This window comes from Euprymna scolopes, chromosome 24 (assembly GCF_053919585.1).
Source record: "Euprymna scolopes isolate OS-2025 chromosome 24, ASM5391958v1, whole genome shotgun sequence".
NCBI lineage: Eukaryota > Metazoa > Mollusca > Cephalopoda > Sepiida > Sepiolidae > Euprymna > Euprymna scolopes.
This window is the reverse complement of record NC_136505.1, coordinates 39,105,359-39,124,730: the sequence shown is the minus strand read 5'-3', so window position 1 is coordinate 39,124,730 and position 19,372 is coordinate 39,105,359. Positions and strand designations below refer to the sequence as shown.

General features: G+C 32.3%; 1 protein-coding gene across 1 annotated transcript in view; it reads left to right on the top strand.

The window, feature by feature from the left end:
• LOC145246661 (speckle targeted PIP5K1A-regulated poly(A) polymerase-like) overlaps positions 1–19,372 on the top strand; it is a 72,902-nt gene that overhangs the window by 48,717 nt on the left and 4,813 nt on the right. Inside the window, exons 6-9 of the mRNA XM_080108372.1 lie at positions 2,990–3,255; positions 9,690–9,913; positions 14,633–14,731; positions 16,593–16,723. Coding sequence (XP_079964498.1) covers positions 2,990–3,255; positions 9,690–9,913; positions 14,633–14,731; positions 16,593–16,723 — 720 coding nt within the window. The remainder of the gene's footprint in view (positions 1–2,989; positions 3,256–9,689; positions 9,914–14,632; positions 14,732–16,592; positions 16,724–19,372) is intronic.

Below are 19,372 nucleotides of genomic sequence, written 5' to 3'. Positions count from 1 at the left end.
TTAAATAATTTGTTGATATATTTACTTTTTGTTGTTTATTTCTTTTTTTATAAATATTTACTACTAGCAGGACCTGTTAACTGGCATTGCCCCCTATATGTAAAACGATGTAACTTTGTTATAAGTTAATATTATCAATATAACTTTTGTACCATTTAAAAGAAGGGCAAAATAAACCAGTAATAATTAAAAAAAAAACAAAAAAAATTTCCATTGTACAAAAATAATGAAATTGCAAGACAAAAATCGTGTTTACATAATTGACATGTTAAAATAACATTTCCATGTAGTAAGCATTCCGAACACGAAAACATACCCGTGTTTAATAAATCTAGCAAAAATCAACTAATAGTCAGATTTTCATGAAATTTTCGATACTTACCCATTTTAAAATGAAATTACATATAAAATGCAGTTTCCATAAAATATATGAAGGGAAATATTTTTTTAGTGTGCCCTCTCCCACTCCTCCACATTTTGATTTTCTAAAAAGCAACAGATTGTATCTCTCTCTATGTGTGAAGCAGAATTTATCGCGCTCACACACACGACCCAGGAAGCACTCTACCTTAAAAATATCCTGAAGACTATTTTGGAGCCAGAATTGATTACAAGCCCTGTAGTAATTAATTGTGATAATCAAGCCAGTATAGTCTTAGCACAGAACACGATAATCAACCAAAGATCTAAGCATATAGATATAAAATACCATTTCATAAAAAACGAGATAAAAAAGGAATCCATTATTTTGAATTACATATCATCAGAACAAAATATCGCTGATGTATTTATGAAACCGGCGACACGGATAAAGCTACAACGTTTTTTCTCAAAACTTGTTGGTGAATTCGACTGAATAATTTTTTTTTTTTTCTGTCACTGCCCTGTATGTATATAGATTTCTATATATTAAAAATACAGACTAGCGAAGTTCTACTTATGAGAAGGCTCTTACTTTTTTGCATGAATATCAGCGGAAAACCCTAGGGGTAATGCTCAGAGTATATAGATTTCTATATATCAAAAAAAAAAAAAATAGTCCTGGACAAGACGTTAAACTGTATACATTTTATTTGTATTAACACTTTAACCTACTAATGCGTAACTAATACTTTTGTTTAAAAAAAAAAAAAAAAATCTTTGTAATTTTCCTTTTTGACATTTGAACACAATTAAAAATGGCGTCTTTTTAAATGCTAAAATTCTAAGATCCAAATGATTTCTAATTTTTGTTATGTCTAAGTGAATATAAAAATATATATTTATTTTTGAGCAGAACAAACACAAGGGACTTCCCCATTATAAAAAATAGGGAGGATGTTGCAATATTTTTGGTGTATAATGGGGTATATATTTAATTGCTGCCCACATCAGCAATATTTGACACAAGGCCTGGAAAGTGGGATACCCGCAGGCTCCCCTAAAGGAGGGGCACTCCTGCAATTTTAAAAATTGCCTGAGTAACCCCGTCGGCATTCCCCGGTCGGGGCGCCTCTGGCAGCAAGCAATAAACTTGCCCCACCGGAAAGCCCGGTGGCAAGGCCTGGGAGGGTGGACCTTCTAGGTATTACCCAGGCGGTGTACCTCAGTCCAACAGGTGCTGGGCCGGTTCCCGGCCCCTCACCTGTTGGGCTGAGTGTCAAGTGACGAATCCTTGACTTGTACTACCCTGTCTCCATGCAGCCGAAGCCGCGAGGAGACATCCCATCAAAATGGACTTTTAATGTGTATAATGGGGTATGATCCCACACAGTCGGACGATTCTATTTATAAACGATGCTGCTAAGAACTGACGAATCAAATTAATTCACGTTCTGCTACCAACCAATCAGAAACCAGAATTGCTTCATAAATATTAAACCTTTTCTGGAGCAATTTCACATGTTCTTTCCCGAGTTTTGACACGGTAAGAATATTTTGTTCTGTGGAACTGTCTACTACAAACAAGTCACCTCCCAGGACTTGTGTGTAACAGCGAACCATCTGAAATTGTTCTGAAACTCAAAATGGCTTACACTTCTAGAGTTTGTATGCATTTAGTCTCAAATTTCTGTGGCTGAATAAATAAAATGACAGGAGTAATCACTTTATATAATATAGAAAAAATCCTGAAATGCAAAGGTAATGTAGATAATTTAGAAAAAATTAATAGAAGCGAATTGATATGTAAATAAATGGTGGCATATTTAGAAGTGTAGAACCGTTCGTTTGATGGTGGAAGATGTGAATATCAGAATAGAAGAATGTCTGCATAGCATCCAATCAGCGGTAGTGGATATCGGCAAGGGAGAAATTATTATTTAGAAATAAGAAAGTGTAAATGTTATTGTATCTGTATGTGGATATTAACCAGTTTATAGTGGCACAAACTCAGTAGAGTAGGAATATGTGAAGATGGCGTCGGTGTCCAGTGGGAGTAGTGGTAGTACAGAATAGGTAGGGAGAAAAATATGATCTACTTCCTCTGTAGATGGTGAGATTGTGATTGTGGGGCTCCTCGAAAATAACGTAACATTTTAATCTGACATGTAGATGCGTATGTAATGCCGTTCTAAAGTTACATAAGATAGTGGCTAATAGGTTAGACATAATAAATGCATTTGTGCCATGTGTGGTTGCAAACCTAGTGTAGTTTGGTCCAGAGGAGAAAAACTGTGCCTCTTTTATGATCTATAGGAATAAAAACTTTTTATGTTATAGACTGGTGTTTTTTTTTTTTTTTTTTTTTAACATTTCCCAAGTCTGATGAAAACAAACTTGTTTTTTTGTACAAAGACTTTTAGCAGAAAAAAAAGGAGCTATTTATTCTGCCTTAATTTATTGTGTCTAAATATCACACAAATAAAGCATCATTTGTCAGACATAAATAATAAAACTGCTTAACATTTCATTTCTGTAGAAACTAAACTTGGTCTTTTGTATATCTTTTAATTTCATAATTATTTTTTTTTTGCCACTTCTTTCTATAAAAATGTTTCTTTTTCTTAAGGAAACACAATCATCAACAGATGATGCTTCAACGTCATCAACTTCACTGTTAAAACAAATGGTTCGTAAAGATGAAACACCTGTACAGATGAAAGAATTCTTCCAGCTGATACCGTTGCAAAGAATACGATATCTTCTAGGAATTCTGCTAAGGAATTTACATATTGGTTACTATAATTTTTTTCCAGTGCCAAGCAGGAGGTGTCCAATTGTCCGATTCAGTCATAAAATATCAGGAATTACATGTGATTTTTCCATTCAAAATAAGTAAGTGTACATTTTGGTTTTTAACAATTTTTACTAATTTTTTCATGTTTTTCTATAAAATGTCAAGAAATTTTGTGATGGTCATAAAAAAAAACAAAAATATAAAGCATTAAGATTTTATTTATTTTTTTTTTGTGGGAACATTCCCCTTGCTTTCTTCTTTCTCTCTTATTCTTTTAGTTCTTTCCTCTTTTTTAAATTTTTTTTTCCTGTTCATTTTTTTTCTTGCTCTTTTTTATTTTTACTTATATTTTCTTACTTTTTTTACATTTTCTTCTGCCCTTTCCCCTTTCAACCTTTTTTCTTTTTTCATTTTCTTCCCTTTTTCCCTCTTCACTTTCTCCCCTTTTTCCCTCTAAACATTCTCCCCTTTTTCCCTCTTCATTTTCTCCCCTTTTTCCCTCTTCATTTTCTCCCCTTTTTCCCTCTTCATTTTCTCCCTTTTCTCCTCTTCACTTTCTCCCTTTTCTCCTCTTCACTTTCTCCCTTTTCTCCTCTTCACTTTCTCCCCTTTTTCTCCTCTTCACTTTCTCCCCTTTTTCTCTCTTCACTTTCTCCCCTTTTTCTCTCTTCACTTTCTCCCCTTTTTCTCTCTTCACTTTCTCCCCTTTTTCTCTCTTCACTTTCTCCCCTTTTTCTCTCTTCACTTTCTCCCCTTTTTCTCTCTTCACTTTCTCCCCTTTTTCTCTCTTCACTTTCTCCCCTTTTTCTCTCTTCACTTTCTCCCCTTTTTCTCTCTTCACTTTCTCCCCTTTTTCTCTCTTCACTTTCTCCCCTTTTTCTCTCTTCACTTTCTCCCCTTTCTCCCTCTTCACATTCTCCCCTTTCTCCCTCTTCACATTCTCCCCTTTTTCCCTCTTCACTTCCCTCTTTTCTCCCTCTTCACTTCTCTCTTTTCTCCCTCTTCACTTCTCTCTTTTCTCCCTCTTCACTTCTCTCTTTTCTCCCTCTTCACATTCTCCCCTTTCTCCCTCTTCACATTCTCCCCTTTTTCCCTCTTCACTTCCCTCTTTTCTCCCTCTTCACTTCTCTCTTTTCTCCCTCTTCACTTCTCTCTTTTCTCCCTCTTGATTTTCTCCCCATTTTCCCTCTTGACTTTCTCCCCATTTTTCCCTCTTGACTTTCTCGCATTTCTCCCTCTTGACTTTCTCGCATTTCTCCCTCTTGACTGTCTCGCATTTCTCCCTCTTGACTGTCTCGCATTTCTCCCTCTTGACTGTCTCGCATTTCTCCCTCTTGACTGTCTCGCATTTCTCCCTCTTGACTTTCTACCCTATCCCGTCTTTCCTGTTTCTCTTTCTCCTTTTAACTTTTCTCTTTCCCCTGTCTCCTTTTCTCCTTTTTTTATATTTCTATTCGTTTTTCTATAATCTTTTCGTTTTTCTTTTTCGCTATTTTTTTTTTTTTTTTGCTATTTTTTCGTTTTCTTTAGTTTTTTAATACTGCATGTCCAGTTTTTTCTTTATTTACTTATTTCATGTGCTTAACTTTAATTAACCGTCTTTTTTATTTCTCACAAAGAAATAATTACAGATCCATTTACAAGAAAAATATTGAACTTTTCCTATCTTCTTGCTTTCTATCAAAAATAAGTTTTTTAGTGGTTTCTATTTACAATGTCTCCCCACTGGACCGAGTTAGACACCAAGGTCGTTTTTTAATACGCAGAAAAGGAACAAAAATAAAAATTGTCTCAGTCATTTCTCCTCCACTGACAGAGAACAAGAAATTGAAGTGTAGCACCAGATACTACACTTTGATCTTGACCCGAAGGCCAAGCAGTGTTCTAGTGGTTAATGACATGGATTGATGATCTAGTTGTCCCAAGTCCGGATCCAGTTCATTCCACAGAAATCACTTTCACTTGGGATGTTGGCAACCTTTATGTGATCTCTCCCGTAATCCCCAATGTCTTTCTAGAATGAATTCTGACTAGAAAAGTATCGGGGAAACCAATGCCAACAATAGAATGTTCAGATTAATACGATCTGATGATGATGATCACAAATAAAGAAAAAGTGTGAGTAAAAACAATTTTGGAATATTTTTGTATTTTGGTTTTATGATAAAAATTAATTTGTTATTTTTGTATTGTGGTTTTATGATAAAAATTAATTTAATCGTTATTTTTGTATTTTGGTTTTTTGATCAAAATTAATTTGTTATTTTTGTATTTTGTTTTTTTGATAAAAGTAATTTGTTATTTTTGTATTGTGGTTTTATGATAAAAATTAATTTAATCGTTATTTTTGTATTGTGGTTTTATGATTAAAATTAATTTAATCAGTATTTTTGTATTTTGGTTTTATGATAAAAATTAATTTGTTATTTTTGTATTTTGGTTTTATGATAAAAATTAATTTAATCATTATTTTTATATTTTGGTTTTATGATAAAAATTATTTTAATCGTTATTTTTGTATTTTGGTTTTATGATAAAAATTAATTTAATCATTATTTTTGTATTTTGGTTTTATGATAAAAATTATTTTAATCAGTATTTTTGTATTTTGGTTTCATGATAAAAATTAATTTGTTATTTTTGTATTGTGGTTTTATGATAAAAATTAATTTAATCGTTATTTTTGTATTTTGTTTTTTTGATCAAAATTAATTTGTTATTTTTGTATTTTGGTTTTTTGATAAAAGTAATTTGTTATTTTTGTATTGTGGTTTTATGATAAAAATTAATTTAATCGTTATTTTTGTATTGTGGTTTTATGATTAAAATTAATTTAATCAGTATTTTTGTATTTTGGTTTTATGATAAAAATTAATTTGTTATTTTTGTATTTTGGTTTTATAATAAAAATTAATTTAATCATTATTTTTATATTTTGGTTTTATGATAAAATTATTTTAATCGTAATTTTTGTATTTTGGTTTTATGATAAAAATTAATTTAATCAGTATTTTTGTATTTTGGTTTTATGATAAAAATTAATCATTATTTTTATATTTTGGTTTTATGATAAAAATTATTTCGTTATTTTTGTATTGTGGTTTTATGATAAAAATTATTTTAATCGTTATTTTTGTATTTTGGTTTTATGATAAAAATTATTTTAATCGTTATTTTTATATTTTGGTTTTATGATAAAAATTAATTTAATCGTTATTTTTGTATTTTGGTTTTATGATAAAAATTAATTTAATCGTTATTTTTGTATTTTGGTTTTATGATAAAAATTAATTTGTTATTTTTGTATTTTGTTTTTTTGATCAAAATTAATTTGTTATTTTTGTATTTTGGTTTTTTGATAAAAGTAATTTGTTATTTTTGTATTTTGGTTTTATGATAAAAATTAATATAATCGTTATTTTTGTATTTTGGTTTTTTGATAAAAATTAATTTAATCGTTATTTTTGTATTTTGGTTTTATAATAAAAATTAATTTAATTTAATCATTATTTTTAACCCATGGTGTTATTTGGTGAACTCAGGAATTTGAATAGAACTCTTTATTTAATTCTTGATGTAGCATGTTCTCGTTCTGTCAGCCATGACTAGATAGAAGTCCTAAGTAATTCACAAGTGTGTTCTAAAGATTGGGCCTTCAACCTCCAAAAGAATGCCATTTACAACTAAATGTTATTTAGTGTTTTACCTCTTATTCTACAGGTCCTTGTGGATAATTCTAGTATTAATTTTGGGAGCCTTAAACCTATTCTTGTTTTACATTATACAATCTTACAACTTATTACTATAATATACTATATTATGACTTTTATCTATTATTTATAATTAAAGGCTCCCATATTGTGCTAAAATACTAGGTTTGCTTAATAGGTGATTGTCACTTAGTATATGTGCTGCTTCTTTGAATTGTCTTACTCTCTATTCTTTATTCATAATTTTTTCTTTGTCTAATAAAAGTAGATGGTTTTCCTTTACCCTCCATATGTGATCAGCCATACCCGACTTTTCCATATATCCATGTAAAACACAATTGTGAATTAACATTTTTGCTTAGTAATGGCTGACAACGAGAGCATGCTACCCCTGTGGATTAAATAAAGGGTTCTGTTACAAATTCTCTGCAGATTCCCAAATTTGATAGAAAAATCCACAAGTTCAATCAAATACACTTGATGAAGATTGGTGGTTACATCAGCTAAAACTTTGTGAAAATGATACTCTAGATGCGAACAGTAGTTCAAATAATATGAATTATCAGTACTCATCTAAAAAATTCAGAAACGTAAAGTTAATCTTTATATTCTACATTTTGATAAAAAATCCGCAATAATTTTGACAAAAAGTAAAATTGGATTTATTTTTCCATTAAATTTTTTTCAATATTTATAAACGGCAAAATATCCAACAATTAACCTTAAAAACTGTTAATTAAAAAAAATCTTCAGGGATCATAACTAAAATTATAAAAATAGTTTACTTTATTAAAATTTTCCTTTTCCATTAAAAACTTGATTAACATCAAGTAGTTAGTTTAGCTAGATCTTATAAGTGGACCTTAGTGTCCTTGAAAATCGATTTTAATGTAGGCAAAAGCTTCACTGTAATTTATATAATTATAAAACTATAGCTAATTGTTAAGGATGACAAATATCGAAAAATCGGCCCAAAGTGACCATCAGAAGTGCGTCAACTGATCGATTTTCTGCAGGTGGGGGCCCCCCAAAAAAGTGACATTTTAATGTTAAACATTACATATTTTTAAATCGATTTACAACTGCCCCCAAAAATATGGCCACCAACTCTTATACATAAAGTATACAAGCGGCCGTTTATTTTGGATCAACTTGTATTTAAAACCCGCTGACTCATGTCACGTGATCTTGGCATCAGCAACCTCTAATGGCCGTCGGAATTTACAATTTAAAAATGTTGTTATCGGTAAAAAAAAAATTAATTAAAGCTAAACTATGAACTTCTCCGCTATGGCAACGTTACCAAAGTTATTACCACAATCAAAATAGGTAGATACGATAGTTAAACAAAAAACAAAGTTAAAAAAAAAAAAGTAAAAAAAAAAAAAAAATACGCTTACAAAAAATATTAACGATCAAAATTTTTTTTTTAAATAAAAACAGCCAGACACCATTTTCCAGTCTTTAGAGTAAGGCAGACGAAGTGAGAGAGAGAGAGAGAGAGAAATGTCTAGATAGATTCGACAGGGGGGAGGGTCAACAACGCATGCATCAGATGACGTCATGACGTCGTGATCTGATTTACTTTAAATAGTTGATAAACCGAACAGACTTTATATACGCCGCTTTAGCGCAGGTAGTTAAGGACTTGGTTCATTATCTAAACGTTTTGGGTTCGAATCGTGGTGTGAGATGTTTCTTTTTTTTTTTTTTTTCGATTTTTTTAAAATTTAAATATTGAACCCTGTATTATTTAAGCCATTTTTCACGTAACACATAACGTTCGTTCGTTTGCCTTACATTATTTTTTTTTTTTTGTTTTACGCTTAATTAAAACGTTGTTTTCCTTTCCTACTTCGCTTATAACAATGCTTACATCGTCGTAACGCTCAACGACTTTCAAACATCTTTCACTTCTGGCTGGCCGATTTTATTTTCAAACTTCGCCTCAGGGGTTCGGCTTCGATCTCCCCCCCCCCCCCGGCTTCTTTTTTATTTAACACCACACACCCCTACAAACACCCGGGCAACGCCGGGTACCCCTCGCTAGTCTCTTTATAAAATTGTTTTCCAGACATTTGATGTAATAACTAGAAAGAAGTAACTTTTTTTCTCAAAGAGTTATTTCCCTTATGTCAACTCATTCTGTCAGTAATATATAAAAGTGTGTCCAGTACATAAGCTGAGTAGGAAGAAAAAGATGTGGTAGAGGGAAGAGGCTGGGTAGGAAGGAAAAGAGGGAAGGGAAAGCGAAGGAGAAAGAACGATAGAAGTTTTAATAGAAGTCATGTTACACTTTTGCCTCAAGCAACACCGGGTATCTCTGCTAGCATTAAAAAAAAAATTACATGGACAAAAGTTACGTAGAGACAAGAAACACAAATACAAACACATAAGACTTTGATAATCTTACCCAATTCATTGTTTACATATTAATTTAGTCTGTATTTTTTAAAAAGCTCTGATTAGTCTCAATAATTCACAAGGGGATTTTGGCTGAATCAAAGTAGAGTATCTGTTCTTGTCAGTCTCAACAAGGCCATTCTTCCAAGTATTACCTCTTCCTTTGGAAGAAGGATTTTGTTTATTGCCAATTACCTTAGATTCTACCACTGGGGTATTCCGACAGAACCAATCCTGGTAAATTTTGAACCCATTCAGAGTGACCCCCCCCTGCCTTTTGAATGAGTTGTATTCTCTACTATAAACTTTGTGTCTAACTTTGCTGCAGTTGCAGGAGGCAAGTAAGCTTTTTTCTTTGATGGTGTTTTGATGTGATTTTATATTTTTGTAGACTATTTTATTTTTTCTTTTGTTTGTAGATTAGGATTGTGTAATTCTTACCTGATGAAGTTTCTGTCTAAATGTGATAGCCGGATACCGCCCCTTGTGTTTGCAGTCAGAGTGTGGGCCAAACGCAAGAAACTTGCAAGTGTTGGTGGGAATCGCTTCACTAGTTATGCCCTGACGTTGATGGTTCTCTTCTTTCTACAAAACAGTGAACCTGCGGTACTTCCTTCTGTACAGGAAGTGATGGATTCTTGCAGTTAAGTTTCAGCAAATTATCAACCTTGCATTAACAACGACGTATTGCAGGATGGAGAGCTTAGAGTAAAATATAATCATGTTTACAATTTGTTTTAAAGATTATTTTTTCATTTGTTTTAGTTTTCTCTTGTTTTATCTTTAATTTCAATAAATATTTGATTAACGATATAAAAAATTCAATGTTTATTTCTCAAAGTTATGCTTATATCAATGCATATATGTCTGATGTAGCGATGCTTTATTGTGTCCGTGAAACTTTTAAACTACCAATTCAAAAGTAATTTCTGGCCAGAATTAGTTTAGATACCAAAGTTGAGTATGAACCAAAAATAATTTGAATATGATTTTTGAAGCCTTTAAACAAACAGCAAAAAAGTTTTATCTATTAAAAAAGAACAAATGTCTGTATGTGTATGCCTAGTTAAAATTTAAAAAAATAATACAAATCAAAATACTGCAGAGTTAGTATTTTCCTGATTGGCATTGCCCTGGATGTATAATGTCTAAAATTTAGAAAAATAAAATGATTAATTCTTTTGAGTAGAACTGTCAAATAATTCATTGAAGATGGTGAGTAAGGGGTCGAATTTCAACATTTATTTTATATATCACTTGATTTATATTTATAAGAATTAAAAAGAAAATAGTAATATAGAATTCAGAGCAGGAATTTCTTAGTTTCCTAAGCATCCATTGGATTGCACTAGAAAATTAATAAAATAATTCAGTTCTGTCTAGTCAATAAACTTTGGTAGTTTTAATGCAAACATTTTTAAAATGTAAATGAGTAAAAAATGCAGACGGCTGGTATATATAGTATTACTAATAGTAAAGAGAGAAACACACAAACAGTACAGCAATATAGTCATCCACAAACAAATGTTTCTGCTGTATCAAAGCTCTTCAGTGCAGCTAGATTAGCACCTTTCTCTAGTCAGAGATCGAACCTTCAACCATAGAGTTGATAGTGGTCAATGGGAGATGTGCTTGTAAATGATGTCTATTTATATAAACACTTGAATGCTTCTCTGGTATGCTCAATTTGTTTATTCACAAAGAGCATAGCATTATATATAGATACTAGTTGTATATGCCAGACATGGCTAGGTTAAAACATATTGGCGGCAAGAGAGTTTAATCACATACTATTGAAGATACACTGAATATCCTCACTTCTGACATTTTTCCATCAAAGTGGACCACATCCATCTTCATCTGTGAAAATTAACTGTCTTGTCTTAACTTAAATGAATAAACTTCTGTTTTTAAATGAAACTTAATTTGGCTAATAACAATTAGAAATAAATTAAATATAAATTAAATTAATTTTAAATAATATTTCTAAATTAAATTTTAATTAAATTAAAACAATTCTATTGCAACAAATAATTATTAACATGGAGGTAATTATTAAAATAGATTGTCTTTAGTGTAATATGCAAGTGAGGTTACTTCTTGAATGGAGATTTTCTTTGAAAAAAATAGTATATGCAGCAGTCATATTGGAATAAGTGTATAAAAGTCCGTGTGGCCTGTGTACTTTTTGACTTAACCTCGAGAATCAGTCCTACAGAAACTGGGCCATTTTGCTGTCAGACTGATGCAAATATTCCGGATAGCCTTACAGGTCCACCTTCCAAAGTCTTGCTGCCCGGATTTTAGGATGGGCAAGTTTATTGCTTATTGTCTGAAGTGCATTTACTAGGGAATGTCGACACGGCTACTCAGATTTATTTTTGTAGGGCCAGAGTGATCTTTCGCTTGATGGGTTCTGGCCCATTTTTCCACCTCACAACCTTGTGTTACATCCTGTCACGGTGGGAGAGTGGTAAATACCATGTATAAAATTCTGTTTTCAGTATGAAAATTATGAAGCAGTGTACCTTTTGTACATATTAATCAAATTTTGAACAAACAAGTAGACAGGAATTTGACTTTATATATAGAATATATTACAATGAAAAATACAGGGTGGAATAATAAATTTGTTGCCCTTAAGAAAACAACACTACACCTTTATTTCCAAACTCTAATTGAAAAAATCAAATCAGCTAAGTTCATTATGTAGTAGAACTGACATATATTCAATGTAGCCGCCTTCAGCCTCAATTACCATCTCGGAATATGTCCGGAACTGAGAGCATGCCTTTTCCACAAGCGCCAGCAGGAACTCTGTGAATACTCAGCAGATGGCAGCGATCAAGCTGGCTTTGATGTTGTGGGAGGTCATGTTGATGATGATCTCGACATATGACCAAATAAGTAGTCCAGCAGGTTCAGGTCAAGGGAAGAGTGGGGGAGCCAGTGAGAGAAGGGTACAAAGTCATAGCACTCCTTCTGAAGCCAAGCCTGGGTCTCTTTGGACATGTGGGCCAGCGCTGAGTCCTGCTGCCACACCCAGGGTCTGCCAGCGGCCACATGATGGCAGCAGGGGATCACCATACTCTTCAGCAGATCCAGGTACACTTTGCTGTTGACTTTCAAGCTGACCTCGAAGATGTTAGGTCGCATGATGTGGCCCTCACTTGAAACCATACCAAAGACCATAACCATGGCCGTAACTTTGTTGAGCTGTGTCCTTGTTGGGCAATGGTCCTGTTGTCATAATTTGGATTGGTAGAGCGTATGAGTTGTACAGCGGCGCATCTCCAATTTCATTCGTTGAGCATTGTGTCACTTTCAGACATGATAGAAGGCTCCTATCACTCTTGGGATTTGTACACAACTAGCCAACTAGTAGATGATCTGCAACAAAAAAGTAGTAAACCAGTTTTCACCAAGCGGAAATGGAATCATGTAGACTTTTCTATGACAACAATTTTATTGTTCCATCCTGTATATATATCGTACGATATGTGAACTTAAATTCTTATTTGAAAATTTTACTTAAATAGTTAGTTTCACCTCCTCTAACTCATTTCTCAAAATCCTTAATCTTTGCAAGGTTATAACATAGAAAATCAACCAACAGTGATTGTAAATTAGCATATATGTAGCCAGCATCTTCTTATCTGGATGATTTTGATTAAAGAATTTTTGCCTAATAAAATAAAATAAATTCATATGAATCGGCATGGTATAATTTTTTTGGTACTTGTCCAGAATTTGCCCTCTATTAATAAACAAAAAAAAAAAAAAATCTGAATGATGTCCATACCTGTGACAAAAAAAAAAAATATTGTATTCCAAAAATCATGGAAATTGATCCAATAGTTTTATTTTTAAGATAAAAAAAAAAAAATCAAATTTTATGGCTAACTGAGGAGCGACTGCCTCACAATGCCATTTTGAAAACGGTGTGAAGGAAGAAGGGGGAGTAATGTCAAATAATTCAAACTTGCTAGGTTTTAGAAAGCTATTCTTGAGAAGATGACACATTGGAAAAACTCAAATTCGCTTAAAAATGATTCTTTTTTATAAAAATAAAAATATATAAATACTTCATCAATTTACATGATTTTTGGAATACAGTATTTTCTTTCCATTATAGGTACGTACATAATCATTTTTATTTTTGTTTTAATATAGGTGAAATTCTGCCGTGTCCAGAGTCAGATTGCAGTTGTTGTCTGAGTTGATATGATGTGAAACTAAAAATCGGCATTGAGTTACTTAAGGCATTCATAAGAATGTATTTTACAATGCATCATTGCATATCAAGTCCCATAGGTTATTAGATAATAAGGGTATGCAGAGCTCTATGGACAAATATATCTTTAGTTAACCTTTAACAACTAAATATTTTCGTGTACTTGCCAAATAGAAAAGTTCTTAGCCAAAACCCACATGATTTTTAGAATATGACATCTTTGTTCTATGACATCATATGTACATCATAAAGATTTTTTGTATTTTTTTTAATAAGTGTAATTCTAAATATATACCAAATTTTATGTTGAAACTTGAACGTATAAACATTTGAATTTCCTCAGATGTTTTTAAACAGCCTTTGTTAAAAAAAGTATATTGCTTTGTTCAACCTTTTATTGCTTAAATAATTTGACTTTGCTCGTTTTATTTTAAAAAAAAGTTAAAATATTATTTTTCACTCAGTAGTGAGCTTTGCAAGAGTGTCGGTGAAAGAAATACAATCGCCAAAAGATAAGCGTTTCGTTGTTTGTAGTCGACACTTTGAAAACTCACTCACAAATGTGACTGTTTCACTCGCAATGTAGAACCCTGGTATGAAATGAATATGCGGCCTGTTTTTATAGCACTTGTATTAAAACTAATTAAAATAAACTTTGATATGTATATGGAAAAGTGTTAGAAGACTATCACATTGCAAGAAATGGAAGACAAAGAAGTTTTTTTTTTACTTATTTATATTTTTTTCCTTGAGTAGTAAGACTTTCTTGATTAGTCAAAACTTCTGCAGTGATCTAATGTGTGTAACTGTGTTCCATAATATATTTTGAGGAAAAATCTCTTTATCAAATGGTAGGTGTTTCAAATCCCTAGAAATTCATGTTGACTTGTAGTGTTGTTTTATGTTAATACCGCAGTAAATATCAATGTCACCTGCAGCAAATAAAACAAAATTAAGATTATTTTATTTTTCTGTTTATTTATATTTTTTGGGGGGGGGGTAACTGTGACTTCAAATTTTAAGTTTGTAACTCAAATTTTTTATAATTATATTATCTATTTAATGCTTTTTTTTTTTTTTTAATTAACCTTGACTAATGACATTTTTTTTTTTTTTTTTACTTCTTAGTCGAAGAAGAGGAAATGGTGATTGATGGTTTTCGCTGTTCCTTTCCAAAACGCCCAGCTCAAACTGTATTGCCTCCAAATGAAAACAAAGACCTTCTTGGTAAGAAATTCAAATTATTACTTATCTTGTGCTGTGGTGTTCCACAGCTGTGTCCACAATACAATGTTGTATACCACTAAGTGCTGGCCTCTCAGAGTCCAGAACAGGTAATAACTTCTGCATAGTGAGTGAGCCATGTTTCACTGAATATGCCAGACAAAGATGACAGAGCATATCAGCAACTCCGTTCTTTTAAAACTCCAAATCCCACCTCTAGATGTAGCACTATGTGAGAAGCATTTTCGTTGGTTTGGTTGTCAAATGCGGTGTTAGGTGGATAAATTGATGACGTGTTTGGCATTAGCCATCCACACAAGACCTGGGCTGTAACTATCAAGAAAGAATTAAAAACTTGCCAACTTCATGAGGGAGATATCAGTTGAACTAAATGTCGAACAAATGTCTGAGCAGTTGCCAAAAGACAGACATGTGCAAGCTATGGAAACCTGTCTATAAGTGGATAGTCAGTAATGATATTTTATGATTAACTCTGGCCTATTAAAGCAGACAAAATATGGTGGTGTACATATTTTGGTGCTTGCTCTTGATATGATTAAAGCTGTTTTCCTTTTTCGTTTGTATAATTACAAGAATTTTTTTTTTTTTACAATAAAAATTTTAGTTCTTTTTTATATCAAACTAGGAAGGTTATCATGTCGACCAGGATCTTAATTTACGCTATAATTTATGCAATCCATTCTTTATCGCCTTTGAATAAAACTTTGTATTAAACTAATCATAACCCATATTAGGACCCTTTATGCCTAGCAGCTCATAATGACAATTTAATTTGTTCTGAAGTGAATTCTGTACATACAAATATATACACATACCTAACTTTACAATGATAGAGATGAATTACTCTTGTTATGTTTCGCACAAAAAGAGTTATCTATCTATATATCTATAATACAGCGTCTAGAATCCCCAAATGGTAACCCATCTGGTACTACCAAGCTCAGCATTAGGTATATCAGAATTTTTGACACCCCTAACACGAAACTGCGAATAAGATATAAAAAACTTGTAATTTCTCTTTTAAAAGTGGGTTATTTATTTTCTTTATGGATTATACTTCCAAAATAAACTATTTAAGTTGTATAAAAAGTAATAGAAATATTATTTTTTTTATTTTTTAAAAAACAATAATGAAATCAATTGAATTTTACGAGTTAAGTATTTTTCAATTTTTAAACTTAAAAAATCTATCAAAATTTTTCTATTGATTCAATTTTTACGATATTTTCAGGGTCAATGTGAAATGTTATGCTCTTTCCAATAAATTGAATATAATATTTTAGACAAACGTTTTTTTTTCTTAAATCCCCCCCATTTTGAAATATCTATTAAAATTTTAATAATAAATTTACGTACCAAAGTTTTATATATCATAAATTGAAGATAAAAGATCAATAAATAATATATTCAAATTTAAAACAAAAAAAAAGTGTTTTTTAGAAATTTACCTGTAAAATCCGAAGTTTAAAACCTTTTTTTTTTTTTTTAAAACCATGTTTTTTTTTTTTTAATTGAAACCTTGGTCCTTGCCCCTTTAATTGAAAAGAAATTAGGGTTTGAATTACATTTTTTTTTGAGTAGTTATAAGCTTGGAAAGACAGGGGGTCGAATTATTCAATATATTTCACGCATTTGTAAGGTCAGTTTCTGACACACCTAGCTCAGCATTACTCAACTTTGGGGATCTGACAAGAACCAGTGTGTCACCGTGATTATGCTGTGTATAAAAAAAGACAGACATAGTGAGTTTTATAAATTAGATTATAGAATAACGGACATATGTGTAAAGAATTATCATAATTAAAACACTTTCAATTATTTTCTCTTTCGTTTTTCTTCATAGGAGATTTGCTGAAAAAGTTTTTTGATTTCTTTTTGAATCTTGACTATGAAGCCGTTGTGATATCTCCTCGCACAGGAAAATTTTTGCCTCGATCAGAATGTGAGAGCCAAGAAAATATGAAGACATTCAAGGTATGTGATTATGGTTTCTTACTCCTGAGGAGTTCCCACGCACTAGTCACCAGTAATCTCTTACTGGTGAAGATGGACGGTTTTTATGTGAGCAAGTCTATCCAGGTTTCAAGTACTCTTTGCTTCTTTCCACCACCAGCGAGTTCTCTTTGCTAACAACACCTGGTTTTCCCTGTACCTCGAAAATAGGTCTCTTCATGATTGCAATACTCTCTGTAGGCTTCCAGCTTTTTTCTTTTTAAAGCTAAGGTGTGGATTCTATCTCTCCTCAGTTTTTCCATCCTCTTAAACCTTGTAGTCTCTTTCTTGAGTACCAACCGATATTGCATTTTGGTTGGGTGGAGAAGGAGCTTTAATATTATTTTTCGTAAGTTATCTCGCTTCCATTATGTTTATCATAATACATTCCATGGATACTTATAGCTTTGTTTTTTTTTATGAAATGGCATTTTATTCGAACTTACTTGCATGTGGTCAGAATGACTCGGTTATGTTTGGTTTCTGCACTCTAAGGTTTATTTTATATGCGATCTGTTTTTATCAGTGGTTTCTATGGTCTCAAACCTCTCTTTGATTCTAATCTGTTTTAGTTATTTTCCCAGGTATTTTTGAACTGTTCCATGTTCTCTTATGATTATTGGTATCACAGTAGTTTTTATGCTCCATAATCCTTCCTGTTCACCGATGAGTTTCAATTTAGATTTTCGATACTTGTAAATGAAAATATCAAAAAAAGGTTATATTGTACGTATCCGTTTTGTACTGAAGATCTCAAAATAAAGTTAATTTAATTTGATTGGGTAGTTTTTTTTTGTTTTTTTTTTACAACAGAAAAGCATGTTTTTATGAGAGCGCGTTGAAGTCAACCATTATGGAAATTTTTAACACGCCACGGGGAGATAACTCCACGTAAAGCGCCGAGACTCCCTCCCCATTTTTGTTACTAACTTTTCTTCCTAAAAATCGAACCTTTTGCTCGGTATCATAACAAATTGTTTTTTCGCTATAAAAAAAAAACTACTTGATGAAATTAAGTGCAATATTTTTCAGAGAACTTCGTTCCATAACGGATACATACAATATAACCTTTTTTTCGATATTTTAATTTTTTTTATGTCTTGATTAAACTGTACAAGTACCAGATTTTCTACTTCTTTCAACTTCACTCTGTGGTCAGCTGAGAGTGTGAAATCTATTTGTAAGATTTTTATCATCTTGAAAATGATTGTACAGATTGATTATTGATGGTAAATTTTTATAAGCCTAAGTAAATGTCTGGCTGTGGAAATAATTATATATTCTCTCATATTCTGAAAGTTCTATTGCTTATTGCTCGCTTGGTAAGCTTGTTATGAAAACATCCTAAGCGAGTATAAAAATTCCTACTTGTAAGACAACAGCTTGGGTTATAGTTGGTCGTAATCATGACGTCCCTTGTTCGAGACAAAGTAGGTTCTTTCCACTGTCGGATTTCACAGCAGTCTGCTTGATCTTTGTCAGTTAATAGACTTTCTTGTGTGTGGTGTGGTTGCTCAAATGGCAGAATGCTCGCCTCGCATGCAAGAGCCTCTGATTTTGTATCCTAAGTTCAGATGTGCTCAACTGAAGAGTCCTAATGAAGACGAAACTCAAGTCTTGAACTTTCAATTTGTTGGCTTTCATGGTTCTTGTGAGCTGTGACATTCTTTGACTGTGGAAATAATTATATCATCTCTCACATACTGAAATATATATTTATATTGCCATAGCCAAACCATGCTACAGCTCACACAAGCTATGAAATCTGCAGGCTTGAAGTCTAAGACTAGAGTTTCACTTTCATTCAGGCTCATCAGTAGGACATATCTAAACTCTGGATTCGATACCCGAATCACTTGCGTGTGAGGCAAGTATCCTGCCATTTTAGCCACTGCATCATATACAAGAAAGTTTATTAGATAATACAGATCAAGCAAACCACGGTGAAATTAGACTGTGGTGTGTAGTCATCCTAGGCCAATGTCTCACTCTACTTGCTTGGTTAACTTGTTGGATGACAACATCCTAGTGAATGTAAAACCCTACTTTTAAGGAGTGAGTCTGGTTTTGAATCCTGAGTTCAGATATGGTCAACTGGTAAGCCCAAATGAGGGCAAAACTTCCAGTCTGTAGCTTTCATGACTTGTGTGAGCTGCAGCATTTTTTTTTTTTTACATAGGAGTCATCACTAATCAAGGCCTGGAGGCCACTCAAGGATAAGAGTTAATGAGTTTACAGTCGTCAATGGGATAATATCGTAGTAATCGTTAGTAGTGGAAATTTGGTAAATTGGATTATGTAAGGGGAATGGCTCATCAAGAACTTGTTTAAGTTGAATTTAAAGACAATCATATTGTAGTCAGCTGGAAAGCAGGCAAACAGAAGAGAGTTCCACAGGTATGCAGTTCTAAGAAAGAAGCTTTGTTCATGGAATCTATGTTTAAGTTTAGGCACAGATAAAAAGTGGGGGAAATTATTGATAGTGGTTCCAGCTAGACAAGTGTTTTTCATGAAAGTTTGGCAAAGGGGACCATAGATTGGATTTCAGATTAGCATTTGTCATGATAACAACAATAAAGTAGAGATGGGCTCGCAACATCTCTTCTGTGGGAAAGAGGTTGCAGGGAAGAG